The sequence below is a fragment of the Panulirus ornatus genome, chromosome 59 (genome assembly GCF_036320965.1).
Source record: "Panulirus ornatus isolate Po-2019 chromosome 59, ASM3632096v1, whole genome shotgun sequence".
NCBI classification, from domain to species: domain Eukaryota; kingdom Metazoa; phylum Arthropoda; class Malacostraca; order Decapoda; family Palinuridae; genus Panulirus; species Panulirus ornatus.
In genome coordinates this window covers 752,468-777,561 of record NC_092282.1, presented here as the reverse complement: position 1 = coordinate 777,561, position 25,094 = coordinate 752,468, and the positions used below count along the sequence as shown (strand labels likewise).

Below are 25,094 nucleotides of genomic sequence, written 5' to 3'. Positions count from 1 at the left end.
GAGGTGACTAAAAGGGGTGGGAGTCGGGGGCTGGAAATCTTCCCCTTGTTTTACTCTTCCAAGAGAAGGAACAGAGAAGGAGGCCAACTGAGGATTTTTCCCTCTAAGAAGGTTAATAGTGTGGGAAATACAAGAGAACGATGGAAACAACGGTCAAGAGGCAAATGGAGAAGTTGTATCAAGAAGTGATGAGACGAGAAGAAATTGGAGTGATTATATGTGTTTGATGATTGAGTGGAAGATGGGTACTTAATCAGATCTAACACTTCGAGGTTTCGTTGTTTCTACATTGATATTGATGCATTTTCTACATTGATATTGATGCATTTTTCAGTATTTTTCCCTTGCAATCTGCAGTGAAAAAGCAGAAAGCGTACGAATGAGAACAGTTTTATTGTGCAGATTAAGTACTCGAGCATTTCAGGTACCATACTGCTTAACTGCTAAGGAAATTACATTACGGAATAATCAAAATCAACTATATCGATACAAGCTTTCTCCAGGAAAGCTTCTATTTTATTATAAGCCATTCATGCTTCCATATTTTAAGTATCAGTGATACACAAGAATAAGAATAAAAGTTTTCTTCAGATCCTTAAAAGGTAAGGTACTTCTTAGAAGCACTTGCGGTGGACTATGCCGGGGCCGGACTCGTCGTACTCCTCCTTGGTGATCCACATGGTCTGGAAGGTGGACAGAGAGGCCAGGATGGAGCCACCGATCCAGACGGAGTACTTACGCTCGGGAGGAGCAATGATCTTGATCTTGATGGTGGAGGGAGCCAGAGCTGTGATTTCCTTCTGCATGCGGTCAGCAATACCAGGGTACATGGTGGTACCACCGGACATAACATTGTTGGCAAACAGGTCCTTCCTGATATCAATGTCGCACCTCATGATGGAGTTGTAGACGGTCTCATGGATACCAACAGATTCCATACCCAGGAAGGAAGGCTGGAAGAGGGACTCGGGGCAACGGAAACGTTCGTTGCCGATGGTGATGACCTGACCGTCGGGAAGTTCGTAGGACTTCTCAAGGGATGAGGACGCGGCAGCCACACTCATTTCATTCTCGAAGTCAAGGGCAACATAACAGAGCTTTTCCTTGATGTCACGAACGATTTCTCGTTCAGCGGTGGTGGTGAAGGAGTAGCCACGCTCAGTCATGATCTTGGTAAGGTATGCAGTCAGGTCACGGCCAGCCAGGTCAAGACGAAGGATGGCGTGAGGAAGACAATAACCTTCGTAGATGGGGACGGTGTGGGTGACACCATCACCGGTATCGAGCACGATACCTGTGGTACGACCGGAGGCGTAGAGGGACAGCACGGCCTGGATGGCCACGTACATGGCTGGGGTGTTGAAGGTCTCAAACATGATCTGGGTCATCTTCTCACGGTTGGCCTTAGGGTTGAGGGGAGCCTCAGTGAGGAGGACAGGGGACTCCTCAGGGGCAATGCGGAGTTCGTTGTAGAAGGAGTGATGCCAGATCTTCTCCATGTCGTCCCAGTTGGTGATGATGCCGTGCTCGATGGGGTACTTGAGAGTCAGGATACCTCGCTTGCTCTGGGCCTCATCACCGACGTAGGCGTCCTTCTGACCCATACCGACCATGACACCCTGGTGACGAGGACGGCCGACGATGGAGGGGAATACGGCGCGGGGAGCGTCATCACCGGCGAAGCCGGCCTTGACCATGCCGGAGCCATTGTCCACAACCAGGGGACTCACGTCTTCGTCGTCACACATGGTGGAGTGGTGTCACGTCTGTAAAGATATGATACATATGTTAAGTTGAAACGGGTAGAGATCATCTCAATATGTTCTCATTCATGCCAGTCCTGACCAGAGGATTTGCAATATGACTGACATATATGAAATGCACCGACGAAGTTTCTCATAATGTCGTTACATTAGTTGGGAATGGGACTCTGATAATTAGTTTTGGTCTTTGAACGACAAATATGACTTGATGTAGGTGTTCCAGAGTAAGAAACGGTATGCGTTTTACCAACAAATACAGAATAGTGAACATTAGAATATATTCCATTGTTTTCAAAGTTTCTCCTTAGTTTCTCATTTTGAAGCAATTTTTCATGGCCTCGACATACTTAGATGTCAGTTGCCTAATGTTAGGATTCTATCCGAAATATATTTGGTTTTGGGATATGTGCCGTTCAGATATTGTGATTATCTGTACATTCGCACATTAGAAATATGTACAGTGTATGTACAAACTGTGAAATGATTTGTCGTGTTCCTTCCTAAGGAACCTTTTTTTTTTTTTTTTTATTTCATGTGTGAAATGCATTTGTCTTCTAGATCTATTATGATTATACAAGTGATTTGCACGCTATTGTATACGGTCTCCTGAAATGTCAAGGTTCCGCAAATTCTCTATGGAGAAAAAAGATTGTTCAATTCTTGTTTATAATTTTTATATTTTTCACTGTAAAGTGAACTAAAGTTGAAAGCTCTGTTGTAGATACACATTGATCATGTAAGTTAATGACAATATTAACATACTGTAAAAGATCAAATATCAGAGACTGATTCGAGTAGCTGTCACTCAAAACGTATTTTGAAAAAAATTTACTAATCTGCTTGTGGTACTAATGGTAATGATGGTAAATGATAATGATGATGATGGTGAAGATTATGATAATAGTGATAATGATAATAAAGACTATGATAATAGTGATAATAATATCAAAGACTATGATAATAGTGATAATGATATTAAATATTATGATAATAGTGATAATGATATTAAAGATTATGATAATAGTGATAATGATATCAAAGACTATGATAATAGTGATAATAATATAAAAGATTATGATAATAGTGATAATGATATCAAAGACTATGATAATAGTGATAATGATATTAAAGATTATGATAATAGTGATAATGATATTAAAGATTATGATAATAATGATAAAGATATTAAAGATTATGATGATAGTGATAAAGTTTTAAAGATTATGATGATAGTGATAAAGTTTTAAAGATTATGATGATAGTGATAAAGTTTTAAAGATTATGATGATAAAGTTTTAAAGATTATGATGATAGTGATAAAACAGCCAAAGTCAAGGTGATGACTGGCCGCCCTCATCTCGTACTTGTTAGCTGCCCTCACAGCCAAGTTTAGGTAAGAAAAGTATCCATCAATCTTCTCATCTTGTGTGGGTGGCTACTATACACATGTATGACCAGGCACAATACTCGTATGAGAAACAAGGAAGAAAACCTCTGCCAAAAGGTTCACTTTATAGCTGGTTGTGGATGAAACATATATGGTTACATTACCACCCTTATAATCTCGACAAATTGGGTTGTTGATATATATATATATATATATATATATATATATATATATATATATATATATATATATATATATATATATATATATATCTTTCAAACTATTCGCCATTTCCCGCATTAGCGAGGTAGCGTTAAGAAAAGAGGACTGGGCCTTTGAGGGTATAATCCTCACCTGGCCCTCTTCTCTGTTCCTTCTTTTGAAAAAAAAAAAAAAAAAAAAAAAAAATATATATATATATATATATATATATATATATATATATATATATATATATATATATATATATATATATATATATGAAATATTAACATAAAATGAACGGAGTTTTTAATGAGATCTTCATTAATGTTTAAGGAATTATATATTTATTACTTAGGTTGTGTTCTGTTGTTGACTGTTTTATAACACTTTAAAGAGAATTTGATCCAATTAACATGAAACAAAATAATGTAAGTCCTTCGCTGCATCTTCGTACTGAACCAAAACTTGTTTCACTTATAACAAGATGACATTTTATCAATAGAATGTAAACTTAGAAAACATTCTGTTTTTCAATAGATTGTTGACTGTGAAAGTGAACCAAGGTCTCACCAGAGAGGGACGCACACAGTTGAGATGTATCCTGAGTCAGAAGTACACTAAGGTGCGGATATGTATGAATGTCCTTATATACCATCCGTATACTCCCGCTTGCAAACGTAGGCACTACAGTTCTGACAGTGTTTACATTTTTTTTATTTACAGTTGGTTGTCCACAATGTATTCTCTACTCTTTGGTATGTTGACAGCTGATGCTTCATCATAGATACATATCTGTACCTTAAACAGAAATACTAACCTTTCACTTTTGCTGAAAGCTATTTATCAAATATATTTTCTAAACAGAACAACGAAACGTTGACGAACAATTGGTAAATTCGGTTACTGGCAAGCTTTCAGCTCCCGGCTATGACTACCTCATCCACCAGGGTTTTACCTTAATAGTTAATCCTAATTTTAGGTTTTCTCACCTGTGTTCTGCCTGTGTGTTGCTTGTTCAGATACTTTCCACCTCAGATAGAGTTGTACTGAGGAGGGTGGATGCGTTGGAAATGAAATGTATGTGGACAATATGTGGTGTGAGATGGTTTGATCAAGTAATTAAAGGGTAAGAGAGGCGTGGGGTAATAAAATGAGTATGGTTGAGAGAGCAGAAGAGGGTGTGTTGAAATGCTTTGGATATCTGGAGAGAATGAGTGAGGAAAGGTTGACAAAGAGAATATATTTGTCAGAAGTGGAGGGAACAAGGAAATGTGGGAGACCAAATTGAAGTTGGAGGGATGAAGTGCAAAAGATTTTTAGCGATCGGGGCCTGAACATGCAAGAGAGTGAGAGGCGTGCAAGAAATAGAGTGAATTGGAACGATGTGGTGTACCGGAGTAAACGTGCTGTCAAAGGACTGAACCAAGACATGTGAAACATCTGGGGTAAACCATGAAAACGTCTGTAGGGCCTGAAGGTGGATAAGGAAGCTGTGTTTTCGGTGCATTACACATTACAGCTAGAGACTGAGGGTGAACGAGTGTGGCCTTTTTTGTCTGTTCTCCTGGCCCTACCTAGTTGACGCAGGGGGTGGTGGCGATGATGTTTCCTGTGGGGTGGGGTGGCGCCGAGAATGGATGAAGGCAAGCGAATGTAAATATGTACGTGTATGTATGTATATGTCTGTGTATATGTATGTACGTATGTAAATGTATATATGTTGATATGTATATGCATATGTATTCATATGTACGTGTATGTGCGTGTATTTATGCCTGTGTGTATAGGAATGAATAGGTCTTTCTTCGTTTGTGTCCTGGCGCTACCTGACGATGGAATTATACGAAAGCTTATGACATTTATACGAAAGCTTATGACATTTATACGAAAGCATATGACATTTCGAATTTTCCGTTATCTCTTGGTTCAACCTGCATATGTATACGTGCATATATTCATGGGAGCTGGCATGGTACAAGCAAAAGAACGCCTGTCTCGGGTGTTAGGCAAGATGATAGGTATATGAAGGAACGAAGAAAGAATTCATTCTCTAACACTCAGGTGTCTGTAGGTTCGACTCTTAGAGATAGAAAGGCTATAGGGAGAGGGTCAGGCAAAAATGGAAGAACATTTCAATTTCGTTGTACAAAGAAGAAAGTGTTGTAAAGGTCATTTCTCGTGTGGCTTGTCGCTACACAAAATCTATAGAAAGTAGAAGCCATACTTGGACAGGTCCAGTTCATGAAAGCTAGGAAACACGCATGCGGCTCACGAGGGAAGTGGCTGATACACTGCATGTAAAAGAGAGAAAATAGGTAGGGGTATAGTAGTAAAAGGAGAGGGGTAACTGAGAAGAGGTGACAGCAGGAGGGTTAAGACAAAAGGCATTTCATTCCACTCTGGCTAAGATAAAGGGAGAAGAATATGTACCCCATATGTGCGAGCTGCATTCCCCATATATATATATATTTTTTTTTTTTCTTTTTTTTTTTTTAATTTTCCAAAAGAAGGAACAGAGGGGGCCAGGTGAGGATATTCCAAACAAGGCCCAGTCCTCTGTTCTTAACCCTACATCGCTAACGCGGGAAATGGCGAATAGTTTAAAAGAAAAGAATATATATATATATATATATATATATATATATATATATATATATATATATATATATATATATATATATATATATATCTTTTTTCTTTCAAACTATTCACCATTTCCCGCATTAGCGAGGTAGCGTTAAGAACAGAGGACTGGGCCTTTGAGGGAATACCCTCACCTGGCCCAATTCTCTGTTCCTTCTTTTGGAAAAAAAAAAAAAAAAAAAAAAAAAAAAAAGAGAGAGGGGAGGATTTCCAGCCCCCCGCTCCCATATATATATATATATATATATATATATATATCCAGTCATACCATCTATATGGCGTGTTTCTTGAATGGTATCTCCCGAGCATTCCTCTTGGTCTAGGCCCCACTGATATCCTATAAAGAGTCAGTCATGCCAGATAACTTTCCTTCATCGTGTCTTCATGTGCAAGCTTTCTTGTTCCATTCATTCCCTCTTATCAACCAAGTTATAGGAATTACGTCTCATACTTTTGTTCATATTTCATTGTGACTTTATATTTTGGTATTTGTCATTTCAATTGCTGTGGGTCTTAATGGATTTATCCTCCGCGGTATCAATTCATATATATATATATATATATATATATATATATATATATATATATATATATATATATTGATAGATAGATAGATAGATATAAATAGAGGTGTTAATATAACAAGGTGGGAGTGGTGTTAATATAACAAGATGGGAGTGGTGTTAATATAACAAGGTGGGAGTGGTGTTAATATAACAAGGTGGGAGTGGTGTTAATATAACAAGGTGGGAGTGGTGTTAATATAACAAGGTGGGAGTGGTGTTAATATAACAAGGTGGGAGTGGTGTTAATATAACAAGGTGGGAGTGGTGTTAATATAACAAGGTGGGAGTGGTGTTAATATAACAAGGTGGGAGTGGTGTTAATATAACAAGGTGGGAGTGGTGTTAATATAACAAGTCTCAACGGACTCAATTAGATGAATGTCAACAACAATCGGACATCGAGCAACAGTATACAGTGCGAGAACATCAGGCATGTCTTGAGCAGTGCTACATCCCGGTAGCACGACTCTCGACGGTCTTCCTCTTGCACTTATCTGTTCCCTGGTGTAACATCTGAGCTCCATCAAGTGAGATGAGAGTGTTCGTTGATATGCAATACCACTGTGTCTGTGGACGTGTGCCCTGTTTGCACTAACCCTTTTGTTCAATCCTGTGTCAGTGTGTCCACAGTAAACCTTATCATAGCTGCTGTGATGGTTCTCAGTGACTGAGAGGTTTCGAAGTTTGGGATAGGAACCGTTCTAGCATCTCATCTTATCTTTTATTGAATTTCTAAAATAATCTCACTAGTAATTTACTGACACGGAACATGAACAGGGTCTATGCAATGCCGAGATGTTAAGAAAATGAATGATTCCCATAAGACAGATTTAGAAGAAATATATACATGATAGTAAGAGGACAAATGAAATTTTTGTCAACTGGATGTAAGGAGACCAGAGTCATTTGTTCAGTGGAGTACGTAATGAGAGGCTGGCTTAAGGTCATTGAAATAATGCCCGTAGTAATGATTTCGAACATTAGTGAACATATGTTGATGATATGTTGTCGTGCTCTTACCGTTGCTTTTTTGTCATAATAAAAATCACATTTCTTTGCACAGGAAATTTTTACATATGAAACCTCAGAATGTTTATTTCATGTGAGTGAAATAATCAGAAAAGGCTTTTTTCTTTAATTATTTGCTCGTCATACAGTCTTGAGATTATTTCTTTAGTAATGAAATAATCTTGAATAGAATGTCTAAAGGACAATGAATAACTTAAGAATATATAAAAATTGATTTTCTTTATTAAATGGGCAGGCATACTAAGGTTCACTCATTAATACACGAATTGGTTTTCGACATTCAAGTTCACTCATTCATACACGTGGCTTCTCTAGAGTAAAGCCAGAGTGCTCTTGGTAGAAAGATATGGTGAAGCAATTTTATCCACTTAGCAAGTAAAGGTGACTTTCTAGAAGCACTTGCGGTGGACGATGCCGGGGCCGGACTCGTCGTACTCCTCCTTGGTGATCCACATGGTCTGGAAGGTGGACAGAGAGGCCAGGATGGAGCCACCGATCCAGACGGAGTACTTACGCTCGGGAGGAGCAATGATCTTGATCTTGATGGTAGCGGGAGCCAGAGCTGTGATTTCCTTCTGCATGCGGTCAGCAATACCAGGGTACATGGTGGTACCACCAGACAAAACGTTGTTGGCGAACAGGTCCTTCCTGATATCAATGTCGCACCTCATGATGGAGTTGTAGACGGTCTCATGGATACCAACAGATTCCATACCCAGGAAGGAAGGCTGGAAGAGGGACTCGGGGCAACGGAAACGTTCGTTGCCGATGGTGATGACCTGACCGTCGGGAAGTTCGTAGGACTTCTCAAGGGATGAGGACGCGGCAGCCACACTCATTTCATTCTCGAAGTCGAGGGCGACATAACAGAGCTTTTCCTTGATGTCACGAACGATTTCTCGTTCAGCGGTGGTGGTGAAGGAGTAGCCACGCTCAGTCATGATCTTGGTAAGGTAAGCAGTCAGGTCACGGCCAGCCAGGTCAAGACGAAGGATGGCGTGAGGAAGACAATAACCTTCGTAGATGGGGACGGTGTGGGTGACACCATCACCGGTATCGAGCACGATACCTGTGGTACGACCGGAGGCGTAGAGGGACAGCACGGCCTGGATGGCCACGTACATGGCTGGGGTAGCAAAGGTCTCAAACATGATCTGGGTCATCTTCTCACGGTTGGCCTTAGGGTTGAGGGGAGCCTCAGTGAGGAGGACAGGGGACTCCTCAGGGGCAATGCGGAGTTCGTTGTAGAAGGAGTGATGCCAGATCTTCTCCATGTCGTCCCAGTTGGTGATGATGCCGTGCTCGATGGGGTACTTGAGAGTCAGGATACCTCGCTTGCTCTGGGCCTCATCACCGACGTAGGCGTCCTTCTGACCCATACCGACCATGACACCCTGGTGACGAGGACGGCCGACGATGGAGGGGAATACGGCGCGGGGAGCGTCATCACCGGCGAAGCCGGCCTTGACCATGCCGGAGCCATTGTCCACAACCAGGGGACTCACGTCTTCGTCGTCACACATGGTGGAGTGGTGTCAGTTCTGGAAAAGAGTAAAATACAGATTTTATACGATATGTTGGCTACATCGTACTCTGGTTACTTTAACTGACTGGAAGGTCATCTGGGAAGATAATGATTTTTATGGCATCATTCATAGGTCCTTTGGTGTAGAATTATATCTTTTATATTCCTTTTTGGGAAGATTATAATCTATGTCACTTGGCAGCTTTCGGTGTACAACATGGAAGGTCATCTGGGGAGATAATGATTTTTATGGCATCATTCATAGGTCCTTTGGTGTAGAATTATATCTTTTATATTCCTTTTTGGGAAGATTATAATCTATGTCACTTGGCAGCTTTCGGTGTACATAGAATAGTTCCTTTAACGCTGAATGATTGATATTTAGATGATAGCTTCAGTTAAGATCAGGTGCTGATATATATTGAATTATAGATTATAGGTTTAGTAAGAAGCATCCTGTAGGGGTTTCTCACAAGCATTATCTGATATATAAGAAAATATAAACGCTCACTTTTCCAAATAACTGTTCACCTTATATTGAAACAAGAACGCTTCGTTTTAAGCAGAGCAAGTAAAATTATATTATGGTTAAAGGAATATCGGATTCAATGTATGTTTAGTAAAGCTCGTTCGCACAGGCAAGAAGGTAATATCGTCTGCTGCTACGTTTAAACTTAAATCAATAAGATGACCATATATCTACTCGCACCTGAGCAAACGGTATCAACTAATACATTACCGAAAATACCCTCAACAAAGGTTATGTGCCTGTGTGCTTTTCTGTCATTAAGGGTTTAACACCTCAGTATAGTTTATCACTATAGATATAGATATAGATTTATAGTCCAACCTTTATCTTGTAAACGACAAACGAAAAACCAGATTAGATGCCCTTCTGTCGTGGAGACAAAAAACACTTTTCACTTTCTCTAAAATTCGTAAATGATTTTCCTTGTTTCTTATTTTTTCTCTTTCATTAAGCTCTATGTTTCTAATAAAGCCCGACCTTGATGTGGCCTTTCGTCCGTGACTGCAACCTCCAACGTTAAAGTAAAAAAAAAAAAAAAGTTTAAAATGTTAGATGCTTATCCGTTTACTTTACTAACAATGGAAAACTGTTTCATCTGACGAAAATGAAGTACTGGAATGAATACAGTTATCCTTAAGTCAACACAGTCACCAGAGAGCAACGTACACAAGACTAGACGTATCCTGAGCCTGAAGTACACTAGAGGGTTGAGAGTGTCTCACGCTTTTATACACCACCAATATATTCCTGCTTACCAAAGTGCCACAGTTGTTTCGGTGTTGTAGTTTTTATGCTTATTATAGTTGTTTTGGGCGTTTGGTGGGGCATCATCCGGCTGCAGGTACATACGTGAAAGATAATGCCTTTATGAAAACACAATATGATTAAAGTAAACAAAAAAAAAAAAAACATCAGTTATTGAAAGCAACGGATAATGGTACCTTATAGGTTGGTTCAAATTATTTTGTAAGTTTACCTATGATGACATAACCAGGCTACATTGCAGACAAATGTGTCATTACCCAGCTGTTGCTGGCAACACAAGAAGTCCTAGTACATCTACTCTCGTCTTACCTTAACGGTACTTCAGGTTTTATATAGAAATTTCCCATTTTCTTATTCTTATTAACATCGGGTCTAGAAATTCCTTTAGTTCTACCTTGTGCCATAATTTTCCCAAGAACACGTCATGCATATCGAACGTGTTCTGAATGACAGAAATATTATTGTTTACCTTTTATTGCTTTTGTTAGATTATAAGTAATAGATTGAGTTTTAATAAGAAGTTACAGAATAGTGTTTTGTTATCTTGAGTGAAACATGACCTGCCGTAAGGACGTATGCTTTCCATAATATCAGTAGGTGAGCAAATCAAAAAGATATCACACACCACATACTTAATGGCGTTTATTGCTTGTTATCATATATATATATATATATATATATATATATATATATATATATATATATATATATATATATATATATATATATATATATTATCCCTAGGGACAAGGGAGAAAGAATACTTCCCACGTATTCCCTGCGTGTCGTAAAAGACGACTAAAGGGGAAGGGGTCTGGAAATCGTCCCCTCTCATTTTTAATTTCCGAAAGAAGGAACAGAGAAAGGGTTAAGTGAGGATATTCCCTCAAAGGCTCAGTCATCTGTTCTTAACGCAACCTCGCTAACGTGGGAAATGGCGAATAGTAAAAAAGAAATACTGTGTGGAAGGTATAAAGAATCGTGTAGGAGGCAAGTTGTTAGAAGCAGTGAAGAGTTTTTATCGAGGATGTAAGGCATGTGTACGTGTAGGAAGAGAGGAAAGTGATTGGTTCTCCGTGAATGTTGGTTTGCGGCAAGGGTGCGTGATGTTTCCATGGTTGTTTAATTTGTTTATGGATAGGGTTCTTAGGGAGATTAAAGGAAAGGTTTTGGAGAGTGGGGCAAGAATGCAGTCTGTTGTGGGTGAGAGAGCTTGGGAAGTGAGTCAGTTGTTGTTCGCTGATGATACAGCGCTGGTGGCTGATATGGGTGAAACTGCAGAAGCTGGTGACTGAGTTTGGTAAAGTGTATGAAAGAAGAAAGCTGAGATTAAATGTGAATACGAGCAAGGTTATTAGGTACAGTAAGTTTGAGGGACAAGTCAATTGGGAGGTAAGTTTGAATTGAGAAAACCTGGAGGAAATGCAGTGTTTCAGATATCTGGGAGTTGATTTGGCAGCGGATGGAACCATGGAAGCGGAAATGAGTCATAGGGTGGGGGAGGGGGCGCAAGTTCTGGGAGAGTTGAAAAATGTGTGGAAGACGAGAACGTTATCGCGGAAAGCAAAAAATGGGTATGTTTGAAGGAATAGTGGTTCCAACAATGATATATGGTTGCGAGGCGTGGGCTATGGATAGAGTTGTGCGCAGGAGGGTGGATGTGCTAGAAATGAGATATTGGAGGACAATATGTGGTGTGAGGTGGTTTGATCGAGTAAGTAATAATCGGGTAAGAGAGATGTGTGGTAATAAAAAGAGTGTGGTTGAGAGAGCAGAAGAGGGTGTTTTGAAATGGTTCGGTCACATGGAGAGAATGAGTGAGGAAAGATTGACCAAGAGGATATATGTGTCAGAGGTGGAGGGAACGAGGAGAAGTGGGAGACCAAATTGGAAGTGGAAAGGTGGAGTGAAAAAGATTTTGAGTGATCAGGGCCTGAACATGCAGGAGGGTGAAAGGCGTGCACGGAATAGAGTGAATTGGAACGATGTGGTATAACGGGACCGACGTGCTGTCAATGGATTGAACCAGAGCATGTGAAGCGTCTGGGGTAAACCATGGAAAGTTGTGTGTGGCCTGGATGTGGAAAGGGAGCTGTGGTTTCGGTGCATTATTACATTGACAGCTAGAGACTGAGTGTGAACGAATGGGGCCTTTGTTGTCTTTTCCTAGCACTACCTCGCACACATGACGGGGGAGGGGGTTGTTATTACATGTGTGGCGGGGTGGCGATGGGAATGAATAAAGGCAGACAGTATGAATTATGTACACGTTTATATATGTATATGTCTGTGTGTGTATATGCATGTATACGTTGAGATGTATAGGGATGTATATTTGCGTGTGTGGACGTGTATGTATATACATGTGTATGTGGGTGGGTTGGGCCATTCCTTCGTCTGTTTCCTTGCGCTACCTCGCTAACGCGTGAGACAGCGACAACGCAAAATGTATAATATAATAATAATAATAATAATAATAATATATATATATATATATATATATATATATATATATATATATATATATATATATATATATATATATATATATATATATATATATATATAAGACCTGCCTTGAGGCAGGTCTTACGAATTTATGGTGTGGGAGGAGAGCTGCTAGAAGCAGTGAGAAGTTTTAACAAGGGTGCAAGACTTTTGTATGAGGAGGAAGAGAAGAGAGTGAGTGGTTCTAGGCGAAGACTGATCTGCGGCAGGGGTGTGTGACGTCACCATGACTGTTTAATTTGTTTATAGATGGGATGGTGGCACAAGTATATGGCACAGTCTTGGAGAGAGGCGAGTATGCTTTACGTAAGGGGTGAGGGGGCCTGGCAAGGAAGTAAGTTGTTGTTCGCTGATGACAGAGCACTGTTTTTGTCACCGAGTGAGATAATACTAACGTTGGTGACTCAGTTTGGGAAAGTGTGTGAAAGGAGGAAGTTGAGAGCAAATGTGAGTAAAACGAATGTTAATAGGTTTGGTAGGGTAGAGGGACAGGTTAGTTTAGGTATGAATCAGCATGGAGAAAATTTAGAGGAAGTGAAGTGTTTTATATACCAGGAGGTGGACATGGCAGCAAACGGAACCGTGAAAGTGGAGGTGAGTAACAGGGTGTGTGTGGAAGTCAAAATTTCTTGAAGCATTAAAGAATGTATGGAAAAAGAGGTCGTTAACGAGAGGGCAAAAATGGGTATCTTTGAAGGTATAGCAGTCCCAACCATGTGGTATGGGAGCGAGGCTTGGCCTACAGATAAAGATGTAAGGAAGAGGCTGGAAATGTTGTAAATACATATTTGATGAAATTATGGGATGTGTGTTGTTGTCAGTTGTTGTTTGCTTATGATACAACACAGATAGCAGATTCGAATTAAAAGCTGCAGTTGTTGAATGAATATGGAAGTGTGCAAAAGGAGAAGTTAAGAGTAAATGTGAATATAAGCAAGGTTATTTAGTTTAGCGGGGTTGAGGGACGGGTTAGATGTAATGTAAGTTTAAATGGAGAAAACATGGAGGAAGTGAAGTGTTTTAGACATCGAATAGAGCCATGGAGATGAGTTGTATCGTGGGTAAAATGGCAAAGGTTCTTGGAGCGCTGGAAAATGTGTGGAAAGTAAGAACGTTACCTGGGAGGACAAAAATGAGTCTGCTTGAGGATATGGTAGTTTGATGATAGAGTGGCACATATAGTGGCCAAATGAAAAGAGTCAAGGAGAATGGTTTAGAGAAGAGAGAGGAAGCGGTGAAAGCCTTACGTTAGATGAAATATAGTAAGGCAGCTGAAGTTGATGGTATTGCAGTTAATTCTGAATTAAGAAAGAGGTGACTTTGTTGTCAGGTTGGTAAAGATATTTGATGTATATAAGAATAATTCTTTTATGTTGAAGGCTACAGTCACAGGCGTAAGTCCCCATCAAGGCCGGCCCTTAATTGAAATATAGAGAGGATCATGAAAGGGAAAAAGAGACGAGGGAAGTATTTACGAATTTTGAAGGAAGTGAAAAACCTGTCTTTTAAGATGTGTTAGGTCATAGTTATTGAAAAAGACAAGAGAAGGTAGAGTTCCAAAGCATTGAGGTTATCAAAACGGTCTACCCTCATGTCGCCAACGGCCACACAGTAATCGTGTATCGCAGCGGCTTGTCAAGTATTGCTGTGTCTAGCTAGTGGTGGGGGCACACACGCAGCCAGCTCTTGGGAGCAAAACCAGTTATACATATAGAAGAGGAAAAGTGAATTAACACAGAGGCGTAGGGCAAGAGAGTCAAGTTTGGAAGTTAGCTAGGGATAGTCTATAAGTTGGACCGCTTTTGATTCAGCTCTGTTAAGTAAGGATGCAGAGCTAGAACCACCCGAAATGTGAGACGTATTAATCCCCTGTATAAACGGAGCAACTGTTTAGAAGAAAAGAAGTTTCTACATAATAAACAGGACATCCAGTTTCTTAGAGGTAGACTTAGCTATTTCCGTAATGTAGGGTTTCCAAGTAAGAGTGATAACAGTGATAACAAGAACGTTCATTGAGTTAAGAAGTGGAATTAAAGAACCGTCAAGGAGAGACGAGAGTTGTAAGGAATTTCCGATACACAGATGGGTAGAACCTGGATCTTGAATGCATTAAACGTAACTATATTTTGTGTTCCCTTCTGCAATATCCTGTCCAAGTCTGAGTTTACTGAAGAAGCTGTTTCAAGACGAGATGCAGATCGAATGAGAGATGAAAGAGCAGAATTGAAGGATACGGGTAAATGCAGTGTTTAGCCGTCATATATGAGTGCACTGCATAATTTGTGGAAGAGAGGAAATCTTTGAAAACAAGACAGAATGGCCATAGATAAAGCTACATATGAAGGAGCAGAGTGAGAGAGGGAAGCCAAAAGAAGGGAGCTTAGAGATGGTGAGGTGGCTGAGGACTGGCAGAATGCATGTATAGTGTGCCAGTGTATAAAGGCAAGGCAAGGGGGCTGAATGTAAGTGTTCAAACTGCAGAGGTATAAGTCTCTTGAGTGTTCATGGTAAGTTGTATGGGAGGGTATTGATTGAGAGAGAGAAGTCATGTACAGAGCATCGGACTGGGGAGGAGCAGTGTAGTTTGAGAAGTGATGAAGGACATGTGGATCAAGTGTTTCCTTTAGAGAATGTGTTTAAGAACTACTTATAAAAACGGATGGACTTCTATGTGGCATCTATGGATCTGGAGAAAGCATATAATAGGGTTGCTAGAGATGACTTTTGGATGGCCTTAAGAATATACGGTATGGAAGAAAAGCTGTTAGAAGCAGTGAAAAGTTTTTATCAAGGGTGTAAGCATATGTATGAGTAAGAAGAGAGGAGGGTTAATTTTTCCAGTTGAAGGAAGGTCTGCGGCAAGGGTGTGTCATGCGGCAAGGGTATGTCATGCGGCAAGGGTGTGTCATGTCTCAATGGTTATTTAATTTGTTTATAGATGGGATGGTGAATGACGTAAGGGATGAGAGGGCCTGAGAAGTGTCAGTTGTTTGCTAATGATACAACACTGGTGGCAGATTTGAGTGAGAAACAACAATAAAAGACGAAAGAAATGGCCCCCGCCCCATACACATGTATATACATACGTCCACACACGCAAATATACATACCTACACAGCTTTCCATGGTTTACCCCAGACGCTTCACATGCCCTGATTCAATCCACTGACAGCACGTCAACCTCGGTATACCACATCGATCCAATTCACTCTATTCCTTGCCCTCCTTTCACCCTCCTTCATATTCAGGCCCCGATCACACAAAATCTTTTTCACTCCATCTTTCCACCTCCAATTTGGTCTCCCACTTCTCCTAGTTCCCTCCACCACCGACACATATATCCTCTTGGTCAATCTTTCCTCACTCATTCTCTCCATGTGCCCAAACCATTTCAAAACACCCTCTTCTGCTCTCTCAACCACGCTCTTTTTATTTCCACACATCTCTCTTACCCTTACGTTACTTACTCGATCAAACCACCTCACACCACACATTGTCCTCAAACATCTCATTTCCAGCACATCCATCCTCCTGCGCACAACTCTATCCATAGCCCACGCCTCGCAACCATACAACATTGTTGGAACCACTATTCCTTCAAACATACCCATTTTTGCTTTCCGAGATAATGTTCTCGACTTCCACACATTCTTCAAGGCTCCCAGGATTTTCGCCCCCTCCCCCACCCTATGATCCACTTCCGCTTCCATGGTTCCATCCGCTGCCAGATCCACTCCCAGATGTCTAAAACACTTTACTTCCTCTAGTTTTGCTCCATTCAAACTTACCTCCCAATTGACTTGACCCTCAACCCTACTGTACCTAATAACCTTGCTCTTATTCACATTTACTCTTAACTTTGTTCTTTCACACACTTTACCAAACTCAGTCACCAGCTTCTGCAGTTTCTCACATGAATCAGCCACCAGCGCTGTATCATCAGCGAACAACTGACTCACTTCCCAAGCTCTCTCATCCCCAACAGACTTCATATATATATATATATATATATATATATATATATATATATATATATATATATATATATATATATATATATATATATATATATCCCCTATCCCTGGGGATAGGGGAGAAAGAATACTTCCCACGTATTCCCTGCGTGTCATAAAAGGCGACTAAAAGGGGAGGGGGCGGGTGGCTGGAAATCCTCCCCTCTCGTTTTTTTTTTTTTTTCTAATTTTCCAAAAGAAGGAACAGAGAAGGGTGCCAGGTGAGGATATTTCCTCAAAGGCCCAGTCCTCTGTTCTTAACGCTACCTCGCTAACGCGGGAAATGGCGAATAGTATGAAAAGAAGATATATATTTATATATATATATATATATATATATATATATATATATATATATATATATATATATATATATATTTTTTTTTTTGCTTTGTCGCTGTCTCCCGCGTTTGCGAGGCAGCGTATATATATATATATATATACAGGTATATTCCTGAGGATAGTGGAGAAAGAATACTTCCCGTGTATTCTCTGTGTGTCGGAGAAGGTAATTAAAAGTTGTGGGAGTAGGAGGCTGGAAATCCTCCCCTCCAGTTTATAAAATTTCCAAAAATAACGAACAGAGGAGGGGGCCAAGTGAGTATTTTCCCTCTAAGGCTCAGTCCTCTGTTTATATATATATATATATATATATATATATATATATATATATATATATATATATATATATAGATAGATAGATAGATAGATAGATAGATAGATAAATAATAATAATGATAACAACTCGTTTGATACTTTAACATGAGGCTGAGATGGTTAGGTACTTTTAAGAGAATCTTGGAGAAGAATACATTTAGGAGTATTATGAGCGAAAGTCAACCATTTCCTTTGTCATGTTGTAGATTTTTGCAGCAAAGGCAAATGGATTCACGTAGAGCTGGACTTAATTCAGAACCGTAGCCTCGAGTTCAGAAGACGAGCTGTGTAACCATTCCACTGTCATGGACCATTATCATTTTTCACTACTCCCTAAAGCGTCAAACCTGTCAGCCAAATTTTTGTGTATTTTGCTCGTTATAGCATGTCATGTAATGATGTTGATGTACTGTAAGTTTCGTTCTTTGGTAAACTATAATGATGCAACTTTGGTGAGTAGAAGTGAGATATCTTTATTAGGAGAAAGAGTGGTTCTTAATCATTTCAACTAGAATGAGTTGAAATGTTACAGAGATGATGAATATCTAGTCATATTTTCTCCAGTTAAACCTGTGTGTTGATAATTCCGCCATACAACTTTTCAACGTCACATTTATCGCTGATATATGGTATACAATGTGTTTATACAGAAATTAAAACGATAAGGTACTTCTTAGAAGCACTTGCGGTGGACGATGCCGGGGCCGGACTCGTCGTACTCCTCCTTGGTGATCCACATGGTCTGGAAGGTGGACAGAGAGGCCAGGATGGAGCCACCGATCCAGACGGAGTACTTACGCTCGGGAGGAGCAATGATCTTGATCTTGATGGTGGAGGGAGCCAGAGCTGTGATTTCCTTCTGCATGCGGTCAGCAATACCAGGGTACATGGTGGTACCACCAGACATAACATTGTTGGCGAACAGGTCCTTCCTGATATCAATGTCGCACCTCATGATGGAGTTGTAGACGGTCTCATGGATACCAACAGATTCCATACCCAGGAAGGAAGGCTGGAAGAGGGACTCGGGGCAACGGAAACGTTCGTTGCCGATGGTGATGACCTGACCGTCGGGAAGTTCGTAGGACTTCTCAAGGGATGAGGACGCGGCAGCCACACTCATTTCATTTTCGAAGTCGAGGGCAACATAACAGAGCTTTTCCTTGATGTCACGAACGATTTCTCGTTCAGCGGTGGTGGTGAAGGAGTAGCCACGCTCAGTCATGATCTTGGTAAGGTATGCAGTCAGGTCACGGCCAGCCAGGTCAAGACGAAGGATGGCGTGAGGAAGACAATAACCTTCGTAGATGGGGACGGTGTGGGTGACACCATCACCGGTATCGAGCACGATACCTGTGGTACGACCGGAGGCGTAGAGGGACAGCACGGCCTGGATGGCCACGTACATGGCTGGGGTGTTGAAGGTCTCAAACATGATCTGGGTCATCTTCTCACGGTTGGCCTTAGGGTTGAGGGGAGCCTCAGTGAGGAGGACAGGGGACTCCTCAGGGGCAATGCGGAGTTCGTTGTAGAAGGAGTGATGCCAGATCTTCTCCATGTCGTCCCAGTTGGTGATGATGCCGTGCTCGATGGGGTACTTGAGAGTCAGGATACCTCGCTTGCTCTGGGCCTCATCACCGACGTAGGCGTCCTTCTGACCCATACCGACCATGACACCCTGGTGACGAGGACGGCCGACGATGGAGGGGAATACGGCGCGGGGAGCGTCATCACCGGCGAAGCCGGCCTTGACCATGCCGGAGCCATTGTCCACAACCAGGGGACTCACGTCTTCGTCGTCACACATGGTTGAGTGGTGTTAGCCTTGGAAGAGAATTTGAAGTGTGTGATTATTACAACAAGAACTTTGAGACTTGTGGTTTTCCTTTTTTATTTCATTTATGACAAAATTCTTGTATTATGGATCTACAAAAGTAACATATGCTCATTAGTCTAGTATCGATTAATATTTTATGTGAAAGGTGTGCCTCCATCAGATCTGGTCTTTCGCTGTGGCAGTATGTTAGACCCTGGTCACTTTGTTGCAAGAAAACATATCCTGTATTTTTAATGGTAAATGCAGAATACAATGATCTTAACCTTCGTATTGCCTTTTTTTTGGAGATTTTATTATAGTTTATTGCTTTAAGTTCTTGCTTGATGCTGTAATTTCTTTTTTTTTTCTTTAGTTTTTAATCAGTTCTGGCAGTTCTCGCCTTTTGTAAAGGATCTCCTCATTTATTAATGTCATGAATATATTTGATATAAACTGTTTAAAAAGGCTTTGCTTTGTGACTCTACAACAGAAACATGGATATTGTAAAACGTTTGCACTCTCGAGGATTTAACTTGATCCGTTTTAAGTGAAGTATCTGACTGACTAACTCCCCAAATTGAAAGGAATTTTTCTTGTAAGATCAGCATTTTTCCAAGTAATATGCTCTGAGGAAAATGCACTGTTTGCAATGTCTGCTCAAGAACTTTACATTCTTGGATGCAAATTAGACGTGTAATATGAAATTCCCTTTACTTTTCACATAATTTGTGCAGTTTGATGTAATTGCAAAATATTTGCTATAAGACGAATTGTTTCAGGGACGAGAGTAGTAAAGAGGCTTCTTGTAGGTTTAAGTTGATGGACGTAGTTGTGTCTTAGAACGTTATATTCTAAATATATCATCCTCGTCATTATCATCATCATGAACACCTCACTGATAGTGAGGATGTAATATATCCTCTTAACTTATATGTTCGTTTGGCCTCGCTGCCTGGTTTAATCTTGGCAGTATAAAAATCCACTTATTCACATACATTGTTTGGCCTGATGATATGAATAGATGAGACTCCCGTTGTGTATGAGTTAGCGTTCCTGACCCTGACGCATTCATGGGCCACCCGGAGTCGAGTGCATTGGTTCGAATCCTAGAAGGGGCAGTCGGTCCACAGTCATCACAGCTGTTCACCCAACCCTGAGGGTTAGTCGATTAAATGGGTACCTGGCTCAGGCTGGGGTATATATATATATATATATATATATATATATATATATATATATATATATATATATATATATATAGCGTTGATGGGATGGCCTTGATTAGGGCCTCAGTTGCCCATGCCGTATTAGTTAACATTAACAATAGGTATCCTATAAGCAATGCAAACAGCCAATGCCAATTTTCTCACTTTAAAGCTAATTGAGATTGAGTATATATGACATCTTTATGCTTACTGATCCTTGTTTAGACATTGTTATTCACTGACTATAAATATTTGTGACGTAGTAAGAATATAATTGAATTGACTTTTTTAGTTTTCTAGAAAACCGATCTCATATCAGTACTTTGTGCAACAGGTGATTGCGTCCTTTTGCACCACTTTCAGTAAATTCGATTCAAATGAACAACGGCTGCTTGATGAAATACGTGTGTATGGTAAAGATTTGTTCATTAATCAAAAGATCGTGTCGCACTTTTGATATTCTGTTTTTCAATAGATTGTTGACTGTGAAAGTGAACCAAGGTCTCACCAGAGAGGGACGCACACAGTCGAGATGTATCCTGAGTCAGAAGTACACTAAGGTGCGGATATGTATGAATGTCCTTATATACCATCCGTATACTCCCGCTTGCAAACGTAGGCACTACAGTTCTGACAGTGTTTACATTTTTTTTATTTACAGTTGGTTGTCCACAATGTATTCTCTACTCTTTGGTATGTTGACAGCTGATGCTTCATCATAGATACATATCTGTACCTTAAACAGAAATACTAACCTTTCACTTTTGCTGAAAGCTATTTATCAAATATATTTTCTAAACAGAACAACGAAACGTTGACGAACAATTGGTAAATTCGGTTACTGGCAAGCTTTCAGCTCCCGGCTATGACTACCTCATCCACGTTAATAGTTAATACTAATTTTAGCTTACCTTATCTATGTTCTGCTTCTCTGCTACTTGCTGACGTCTTCTACCTTTGAACAAATTTGGAAGTGTTTTGCACTTATGTATATGTATCATTATATTACATTACATTATACTATACAATATTATATTATATTGTATTATACTTGATCGCCGTTTCCCGTGTCAGTAAGGTAACGCTAGGAAACAGACGAAGAAAGACCCATCCACTCATATACGCTTATATATATACATACGCGCTCATCCACGTATATATATATATATATATATATATATATATATATATATATATATATATATATATATATATATATATATATACACACACACACAACTATATACATATTTACATATTCATACTCGCTTGCCTTCGTCCATTCTCGGCGCCACCCCGCCCCACACGAAACAGTCGCCTTCTACGACACGCAGGGAATACGTGGGAAGTATTCTTTCTCCCTTATACCCAGGGATAATATATATATATATATATATATATATATATATATATATATATATATATATATATATATATATATATATATGGACGATAGCAAAGATTATTTTGGGTATGTTAGTGATGTATGAAAGTCTAGCATGGGTACCTTAGTATATATATATATATATATATATATATATATATATATATATATATATATATATATATATATATATACCGTAAGTGGTAGATAGACAACAGAATGTTAAAGGAAATCTAGTATAGAAACGTGTGCTCATGTGAACAGAACAAATGAGAAAATTCTGCATGTGGATAAGAAAGTGTTCCAAGGCAGATCGGAATATATAATGGGGAAAACTCTCTCTTCTTTAAAGAAAAAAATTCATCTCACTTTGGTGTAAATATTTTTTTAAAAGTATTTGTGACTGATATTTATCAAAAGGAAGGAAATCCTTCTATGTTAGAGCAGTTACTAGTCGTAAGTTAAGTATGTTAAAAGAGTCCTCTTATATCTTTGTACTATACATACTCCCGGAGTCAGAACCTCATATTTTTTAGTTTTTTTTTTTTCTAGTAGGATATTGTTGTTCAAAATGATACATACATTGAAATCTCGGAATTGAGACATGTTATTGGACGGGCAGGCGGTCTTAATTACATTCACCTTCATTCCGTTTATTCTCTCTAGGTTCTTATTAAATCACTCATAAAAGTGCGTTATTGGATACTGAAGGAAAAAAAACCATTTCAAAAAAATATTGTCTCGTAATACTAACAAGTGAACAATAAAACATTTACATTTGGTTCTTGTCGATAAGTTAAGAATAGTTGTTTAGAAGCACTTGCGGTGGACGATGCCGGGGCCGGACTCGTCGTACTCCTCCTTGGTGATCCACATGGACTGGAAGGTGGACAGAGAGGCCAGGATGGAGCCACCGATCCAGACGGAGTACTTACGCTCGGGAGGAGCAATGATCTTGATCTTGATGGTGGAGGGAGCCAGAGCTGTGATTTCCTTCTGCATGCGGTCAGCAATACCAGGGTACATGGTGGTACCACCAGACAAAACGTTGTTGGCGAACAGGTCCTTCCTGATATCAATGTCGCACCTCATGATGGAGTTGTAGACGGTCTCATGGATACCAACAGATTCCATACCCAGGAAGGAAGGCTGGAAGAGGGACTCGGGGCAACGGAAACGTTCGTTGCCGATGGTGATGACCTGACCGTCGGGAAGTTCGTAGGACTTCTCAAGGGATGAGGACGCGGCAGCCACACTCATTTCATTTTCGAAGTCGAGGGCAACATAACAGAGCTTTTCCTTGATGTCACGAACGATTTCTCGTTCAGCGGTGGTGGTGAAGGAGTAGCCACGCTCAGTCATGATCTTGGTAAGGTAAGCAGTCAGGTCACGGCCAGTCAGGTCAAGACGAAGGATGGCGTGAGGAAGACAATAACCTTCGTAGATGGGGACGGTGTGGGTGACACCATCACCGGTATCGAGCACGATACCGGTGATGTTTGTGTTTCTGATACCTAGATGTTTACATCTTCATGTGGATTGTTTTGCATATAAACTATGGGAAGCATCAGCGAGTCGCGTCGCGTCGCATACGGCGGAGCCCAGCGTTGTGTGTACAAGATGGTTGGAGGGTTGATCACCACGTGACGTGGACAGCCTTAGTGGTCCTGAAGGTGTCACAGTAGGCCTAAAGTCCAGAGAAACAATCGTTTAAACAGCTGTTGTTGTTGTTCTTCAAGAACCACAGCTCCGGACAGTGAGAGCACCTACGTTTAACAGGATTTCTTTGTACACCTGAAAGGACTTTTCTCATTTGATGTAGGTTTTGAACTTTAAATGATCTTTCATTGACTCCAGTTTTATATTATCCAGTTTGTATTCTTCCTTCAGTCCTCTCTGTGTAGATGATATGGAGACAAGAATGACATTGTTAGGTTCTCATTTACGTGTCATGTTCATATAGTGAGTTGGGTTTCCACGAACGCGTGCTTCTATCATTTTATCCAGGGAAGATTTCATAAATATTTAGTATATAAGTTGAATCACTTCGGCCTTATTTGCACTGGAGTCTAACCATCTATATCAATAATATATTCACTTTCAGTAAGAGTACATGAGAGAGACGACCAGGAAAATGGTCTCCAAAGGTTAAACCAATGTGAATGAAGTGTTGCCATTGATCTTAATTTATAACAGTTGGACATGGAACATTAGATTTACCGCACCATGTATTTAGGCTATCAGATATAGTATATGTTCTTGTAATGCACGTTGTTCCCATTCCCCGCGTATAATGGGTCCTTATAGTAATGATGATAATAAAGGCCAAAATATGTAACTCATACGTGATAGTAAAATGACGACAGTAAATTATGAATCCTTCATATCTCAGCCTTTTAGAAGCATTTTCTGTGGACGATGTCGGTGCAGGACTCTTTGTACTCCTCCTTGGTGACTTTCATGGACTGGAAGGTGGACAGAGAAAAAGAACGAGAAAAGAGAAGTAGAAAGTAATCAGAAATCCTCAGATGTAAATATCATCACCTCTAACCAAGCTAACTAGATATTGAGGGCTACAAAGTGGGAATACCCGAGGTGTCGCACAGAGGATGAGCAGACATCAAGTCACATAAGAAGGGTACCATTGGTATAATTCTCCATGCGAGATACCTACTGATGATCAGAGAGCAGATTGTTTGATTTAAGCTGCTTAAGAAAATGGAGTAAATGAAATTCAAATACTATGAAATCATAACAATAAGATAGTTCGAATGGTTAGAACGGTCAACCTGCTTTATGATGTAGGCTGTATCAGTTGAGAAGTCTGTACCAATAGATGTCTCTGAGAAGAAGGAAATGCAACTTTTTCTCAGAATAGAATGGAATAGAGAGACTTGTACAGGCACAGTTTCAGAGGCGATATTCCATAAAGACGTGTACATGGTGGCCACATGTTCCAAACTGCTCCCTTTTATCCCAAGAGAAGCCTTTTATGACCTGCAATACAATTTTTTTCTTCTTTTACTCAAGATGACCTTTGACTCGAGCACTCAGACTATCATTGCACCTACCACGCTCAAACTACCATTGCACTAACCCT

At 40.0% G+C, this 25,094-nt stretch overlaps 4 protein-coding genes across 8 annotated transcripts in view; 1 reads left to right on the top strand and 3 right to left on the bottom strand.

Annotated features, from left to right (window-relative positions):
• LOC139767168 (actin-3, muscle-specific-like) overlaps positions 1 to 25,094 on the bottom strand; it is a 208,480-nt gene that overhangs the window by 78,135 nt on the left and 105,251 nt on the right. The window contains exons 2-3 of one of the 5 annotated variants that reach the window (XM_071696201.1): positions 10,313 to 10,345; positions 7,684 to 9,133 (exon numbers count right to left, since the gene is read on the bottom strand). The exons of 3 other annotated variants lie outside the window; for them this stretch is intronic. In XM_071696201.1, coding sequence (XP_071552302.1) covers positions 7,982 to 9,115 — 1,134 coding nt within the window. In that variant the 5' untranslated portion in view covers positions 9,116 to 9,133; positions 10,313 to 10,345 and the 3' untranslated portion in view covers positions 7,684 to 7,981. Of the gene's footprint in view, positions 1 to 7,683; positions 9,134 to 10,312; positions 10,346 to 18,037; positions 19,414 to 21,118; positions 21,166 to 25,094 lie in introns of those variants that run through there. One more of the 5 variants, XM_071696200.1, reaches the window with a different exon arrangement.
• LOC139767170 (actin-3, muscle-specific-like) lies at positions 482 to 4,022 on the bottom strand. Its single transcript, XM_071696205.1, has 2 exons — positions 3,925 to 4,022; positions 482 to 1,766 (listed from the first exon to the last, which is right to left on the bottom strand). The coding sequence occupies exon 2, from the start codon at positions 1,746 to 1,748 to the stop codon at positions 615 to 617; it is 1,134 nt and encodes a 377-aa protein (XP_071552306.1). The 5' UTR covers positions 1,749 to 1,766; positions 3,925 to 4,022; the 3' UTR covers positions 482 to 614.
• Positions 21,121 to 25,094, top strand: part of LOC139767180 (actin, muscle-like) — a 110,213-nt gene continuing 106,239 nt past the window's right edge. Inside the window, exon 1 of the mRNA XM_071696236.1 lies at positions 21,121 to 21,167. Within this exon, the coding sequence (XP_071552337.1) occupies positions 21,143 to 21,167 (25 nt within the window). The 5' untranslated portion in view covers positions 21,121 to 21,142. The remainder of the gene's footprint in view (positions 21,168 to 25,094) is intronic.
• LOC139767307 (actin) lies at positions 22,799 to 23,417 on the bottom strand. The gene has a single exon (XM_071696571.1). It carries the CDS (start codon positions 23,354 to 23,356, stop codon positions 22,805 to 22,807), a length of 552 nt encoding a protein of 183 aa, XP_071552672.1. The 5' UTR covers positions 23,357 to 23,417; the 3' UTR covers positions 22,799 to 22,804.

Excerpts from the sequence above, each read along its gene's own strand:
- LOC139767170 (XM_071696205.1), bottom strand. The coding sequence starts at position 1,748 with ATGTGTGACGACGAAGACGTGAGTCCCCTGGTTGTGGACAATGGCTCC.
- LOC139767307 (XM_071696571.1), bottom strand. The coding sequence starts at position 23,356 with ATGACTGAGCGTGGCTACTCCTTCACCACCACCGCTGAACGAGAAATC.